Source organism: Helobdella robusta (assembly GCF_000326865.2).
Source record: "Helobdella robusta unplaced genomic scaffold HELROscaffold_14, whole genome shotgun sequence".
Classification (NCBI taxonomy): domain Eukaryota; kingdom Metazoa; phylum Annelida; class Clitellata; order Rhynchobdellida; family Glossiphoniidae; genus Helobdella; species Helobdella robusta.
The window spans coordinates 1784401-1790684 of record NW_008703782.1 but is presented as its reverse complement, the minus strand read 5'-3'; the positions used below and the strand labels follow the sequence as shown (position 1 = coordinate 1790684).

Sequence of the window (6284 nt, the reverse complement as noted above, 5' to 3'; positions counted from 1 at the left end):
TATGAAGTTTTTACTAGCTTCTATTCGAAAAGATTTTTAGTTTTTTCTTTCTACATGGCTTTATGAATTCACATTTTTTTATTCTCTGTTATTATTATTATTATTATTTTGTTCTCATTTAAAGAGAGAGTGAGAGAGAGAGGGAGACAGAGAGAGAGAGAGAAAGTTAGATAAAGTTTATTGTTACTAAACTACGATTTTATTGCTTTTATGATTGTCATTGATTTTTGTTTTTGTTGTTGTTGTTTTTGTTGTTGTTGTTTTTATTATTCTTATTTTCGTTCTTCTTATTATTTCGATCGTCAAGTAAACAAATTTTTCTTGCGTTTCTAAGATGTCCATTAATATTTTATCAAGCGCCTCTTACCTTTATCAAAAAAAGAAAAATAAAATAAGAAAAACAAAGAAAAAGAACGAAACGTATTTCTTTAGCGCCTAACATTTTTGAAAAAAATTGATTTCTTTTTTGGACTTGTTTTTGTTTAAAGAAAATTCATTTTATTCCATACTTTTCTCCCATATGAGTTTAACATTTCATTCATTTATTCATTCATTCATTCATTCATTCATTCATTCATTCATTCATTCATTCACTCTTCATTAATAAACCAAATTATACTGATGTTATCATCATCATCATTGTTGTTGCTCATATTTGTGGATTTTTATTGATTATTGTTATTATTATAGTTTTTATTATTTTTTTATTCGCCTTGGCTATTGTGCTGCTATTGCACTTACTAATGTTCGTTGTTTGAGACAGCTCATGGCATGGTTTTTGTGTTTATGTTTACGTTGTAGTTGTTGTTGTTAATTTTGTTGCTAATGTTGTTAGTGTTGTTGCTAGTCTTGTTGTTGCTGTTGTCGATCCTAATGTTTTGTTGACTAGCTGTGGTTTACATCAGCTGTTTTGATTAGTAGCTGTGCTTCTTAGTAGCTCCGGCGTTTATCAGCTGCGTTGTTTAGCGGCTGTGTTAAGGTTGCACTCATTCATTCATTCATTTATTCATTCATTTATTCATCCATCCATTCATTCATCCATTCATTTATTCATTCGTATCAAAATATTTTTTGTTATTCGCTTCTTTTTTGTTAGCAGAACAAACCGGCGGAAGTTATTGCCAATACTAGTTAAATAGTAGTTATAAACCAGAATATTTTGAAATGAGTATGCGTGGATGTGCGTGTGTGTTTGTGTGTGTGTGTGCGTGTGTGTATGTTGTGGTTTTAAGAAGACTGACAAACAATAATTTGCCTGTTTGTTTAATTTTCTTTCATGGCCACATAGATTAACAAGTAAGCGATCAGATGAGTTAAGGAGAATGATAATGGTTATATGATTATTACGACGATGATGACGATTGTGATGGTGATGAAGATGATGATGATGAAAGTGAGGATGAAAAAGTTGATGATGGTGGTTAAGATGATGGCGGTAGTGATGATGATGATGAAGAAGAAAAAGATGATAAAAAGCATGATACAAATGATTATAAAGATGATGATGAAGATGGAGACTTTTACGACATCATGCAAATGATTAAGTTAAATGTAAATTCTAAATGTTTATAGGTATGTTGTACATGAACATACACCTCTGCTGTTAAGACATCCCAAAATAATCACCAATTCAAATCCATTCTCAACGCATATTTCAACCTTCTAACGACTTGTTATTTACCAAAATATGCAAATTTACCAAAAAAAAATGATGAACTTAAAATATTAAAAAAAAAGAATAAAAGAATAAAATGTAAAAAAAGTTTATTTTAAAAATTATTTCTCAAATATAAGAAATTTTATATAAAAATTCTGTGATATTTCACTATTGAACGGTGTTTATGAAACCTGAAAAATTTCTCAACGTGGTTTTACCTTCAAATTAATTTTTTCTTTTAAAGATTGGTGATTTTTTTCTTCTGCAAAGTTTATTTTTTATTAATTTCATTTAATTTGTCAATAGGTGTAAAAACGCGATGTTAAAAAATTAACAAACGCTTGCTAATCAGTCATTCTATCATTCCTTTCATTCATCCACAATAAATTTTTTTGCAGAATATTGAAGGTGACGACGACGATGATGATAGTGATGATGATGATGGTGACGATGATGATGATGATAATGATGGTGACGACGATGATGATAATGATGATGATGATGATGATGATGATGGCACTACTTACAGGACAAAATTTTCTTCCTCAGCTGTTGTAATGGTGTAGTTGTTAGGATTTAAAATTGAATTCAATCGCCGCACACTATCTAGCTATCATGTGATTTTTGTTAGAAATAATAAAATATTTTTGTTTATAATAATAATAATACTACTACTACTACTAATAATAATAATATTTATTATTATTATAGTAATAATAATAACCATTGGATCATTAAATGATACTTCTAGAGCCATTAAATTTATTTTTCACTTGTCATTTTTCTAGAGAATAATTTTTTACTGTTACTGTTGTTAATAATAATAATAATTTATTATTGTTATTATTATCATTTTTAGTTGTTCATTCATTCATTTATTCATTCATTCATTCATTCACTCACTCACTCATTCATTCATTTATTCATTCATTCACTCACACACACTCACACACTCATTCACTCACTCACTCATTCATTCATTCATTCACTCACTCACTCATTCATTCATTTATTCATTCATTCACTCACACACACTCACTCACACACTCATTCACTCACTCATTCATTCATTTATTCATTCATTCACTCACACACACTCACTCACACACTCATTCACTCACTCACTCACTCACTCACTCACTCATTCATTCATTCATTCATTCACTCACTGGTTTATTCATTGTTAGTCATTCAGCTCTTGCTGAACTTTTTTTAGACATGTTTGGGTTTTTTGTTATTTTTGCGTGTCTACGTTTGTCTTTGTGTGTGTGTACGTGTGTGTGTGTCTCTTTGTTTGTGTGTGTTTTAATTGAAGGCACGTGTGTGTGTGTTGTTTGTGTGTTTAAGGACTTGTGTGCTGTGTGTGTGTATGTGTATGGATGTTTATGGATGTATAAAACTTATGTATTAAAATATTTAAGTGGGTATTTATACCCGAGTGTGTATATTCATGATACTACATACATCTAGATATAACGCTAACATTTTTCGTCTGTAGCAAATGTTTCTATATATATATATATATATATATATATATATATATATATATATATATATATATATATAAATGTTACATATTCATCACATTACATGGTCCTGAAAATGAAAAAAAATCACGGAGATTCTTTCGTTAAACATCTCGTCTTGGATGGATCATCTGCAGGGATGTATTCAGTTGCAGCAGCCAAGACTTGGGACTAATTGTTACTTGATTTTAAAGTTGATTGATACTACTACCATTTAGTCAATCAGGTGCTCGAATACCACTTGAAACTACATTTCTACGAATGGCAAGTAGAGACGCATTTTGTGTTCTAATGGCCTTCGCACTGGTGATCTCACGTACAACATTTCAAGTGGTTATTAAAAATTTAAAGAGGTAAAAACAACTTTTATATATAGATATTTGCGAAAAAAAAATACTGAAAAGTTCCGTAAAAATTGTTAGAAAATAAATTAACGAAAAAAATTTTATCAGTCAATAATAAATTTGCCTTGCACCCACACATTCAATATTATTTATGTAAAAATAGAATCTCTTATTTATTTATTTTATTTATTTATTTATACTTGCTCGCTGATTTAATTTTTATGAACGCAGTCCCACAAAAAAAATGTCAGAGGTACATATTTTGCATAATTTCGACGGGCTATATTTATTTATCTGCATCATACAGTCTTTTTGTGTATGTATGTTTGTGTGTGTGTGTATGTTTGTGTGTGAGTGTATGTGTGTGTAAGTGTATGTGTCGTGTGTGTGTGCGTGTGAGTGTATGTGTGTCGTGTGTGTGAGTGTGGGTGTGTGTTTTTATTTATTGTACTCATTAGGCTAACTTATGTCAGCTGATTTCAAATGTTAATTTTTGTTGCAGCGTATAATTTTTTAGCGGCAGAAGAAATTTGTACGTGTGTTGGTTATTTTGTGGTTGTGGTGGTGATGATAATAATAGTAATAATAATAATAATTCGATAATGATTATGATGATGATTATGAAGATGATGAGAAAGATGATGATGAATCTTGGCCGATGGTAATGATGTTGTGGTTAATATGATGATGAGGATGGTGATAATGAACAATGATGATGTCAACACCATTGTCAGTAGTAACAGTACAATGTATTTATAGTGACTAGTTTTTATGCTGCTCTGCTGATGATAAAAGCGACGGTAAAGTTGTCGTGATTTACTCACACAATCAACTTTAAAAATTTTTGGTAAAGAGAAAAGAAAATGATCGATTGGTGAGATACTGTGGGGAGATACTACTAACCAGAGAGAGAGAGAGAGAGAAAGAGAGAGAGAGAGAGAGGGAGAAGAAAGGTTGAGAAAAGGTTGAAATGTGAAATTGATGTTTTTACAATTTAAAAATTTTGCTTTCGTTATATAGTCCATTCAATTTGTGTTCGCTTGGCCTACTTATGTTATTTTTATTTTTTCGTAGAAAAAATTTTAAATGAAGATGAGGAACATTTATTTATTTACTGTTTGGTTGGTTTGACGATGACATTCATTGATCTATTCATTCCTTCATTCGTTCGTTCGTTCGTTCGATCGTTCGTTCGATCGTTCGTTCGTTCATTCATTCATTCACTCACTCACTCACTCAATCACTCATTCATTCATTCACTCCTTTGCTCATTTTCCAATCGTTCATTTTTTCATTCATTCAATCGTTCGTTTGTTCACTCATTCGGATATTCGAAATAATAACGAAGTTGTTGTTGTTGTTATATGTTGACTTTTCAAACATTCAAGTAAAAATTTTGCAAACCTTTTCTTGAATACGTCTTTTGTTATAATAATAAAAATAAAAATAATTATAATAATTATTATTATTAATTAATAATAATAATTATTATTATTACTATTATTAGCATTATTTTTATTTAATGTGGTAATTAAAAAATTTTTTTTTCTGAGTTTCAACGACAAGTGCATTTTCTTATGGCATCTATCGTTTGTCTGACATTTTCAATTTTTTAATTATAATAATAATTATTATATATAATTATAATAAAAATATAAATAACAATTATTATTATTATTATATTCATTATTTATGATTTCGTATGCCAGAAATACCCGTTTTCAAACTGGTTCTTCTAGTCCGAGTTTGTCTTGCCATGGAGACGCTCCGACTTATTTGAAAGAACAACTCCGAGTAGTTTCGGAAACTGCAAGTCGGTATCGACTGAGATAATTTCATCCATTAACATCAGTGTGACTGATATAAGTTTCAGCAGATGGAGATTCTGCAGTTGCTGTTGTCTGGAACAGCCTACCCATCGAATTAAGTTTATCTGGGTTATCATTAGCTGAGTTTAGGAAACGTTTAAAGACATACATATTTGGATACTCCTAGTGATCATGATCATGATCCTAGATGATAGCTTTGCTTTCATCTTGTCATCCCTCAGCTATTAGCAACTTCTACAAGGAGAGCGCTGATGAGAATCATTATTATATTTGGCGCTATATAAATTCAATTCAAAATTCAATCCAATGTATATTTATTTACCTGTGAAAAGATACAATTAAATCCTCTGTCGTGAAAAAACGAAATTTTTTTTCAGAGAACGATGCAAGAATATTCATTATTACTTATCTACACATTTGTTTATTTCACAGACGTTCTACCTGCGATACTCTCACGGACGTTTCACGTTCGAATGCAAGGGTAATCAGAACTGCGAAATTACGGTGACCACGAGAATACAGTGCAAGTATTGCAGATTTATGAAGTGCAAAGCAGTCGGCATGGTCAAAAAATGTTAGTACCTTTACTTCGAATTATAATTATTATTGTTACTGTTATAATTATTATTTATTGATAATATTATTATTATTATTTGTATTGTATTAGGTTGTACATGTTGTGGGCAAGAGAGTTGACTCGTTCATTTTATCATTTAATTAGTTTTAAAACGGGTTCATTGGTTTTGTAGAATTACAAAAAATATGGCGATATTTTGAAAATTTAAATTTACATAGTTTTGTATTGAAAATTAGATTTGTTAATTAACGTCATTATTTTTATTATTACGGAGTACTATTTATATTATTATTACTATTATTATTGTTTTTTTTATCATTATTTGTAGTAGTAGTAGTAATAGTATTAGTA

The 6284-nt window shown here is 29.8% G+C and overlaps 1 protein-coding gene across 1 annotated transcript in view; it reads left to right on the top strand.

Annotated features, from left to right (window-relative positions):
* Nucleotides 1-5920, top strand: part of HELRODRAFT_146499 (hypothetical protein) — a gene marked incomplete at both ends in the record, with an annotated part of 12112 nt that extends 6192 nt beyond the window's left edge. Inside the window, one exon of the mRNA XM_009014705.1 lies at nt 5789-5920. Within this exon, the coding sequence (XP_009012953.1) occupies nt 5789-5920 (132 nt within the window). The remainder of the gene's footprint in view (nt 1-5788) is intronic.
* Nucleotides 5921-6284: the final 364 nt, after the last annotated feature.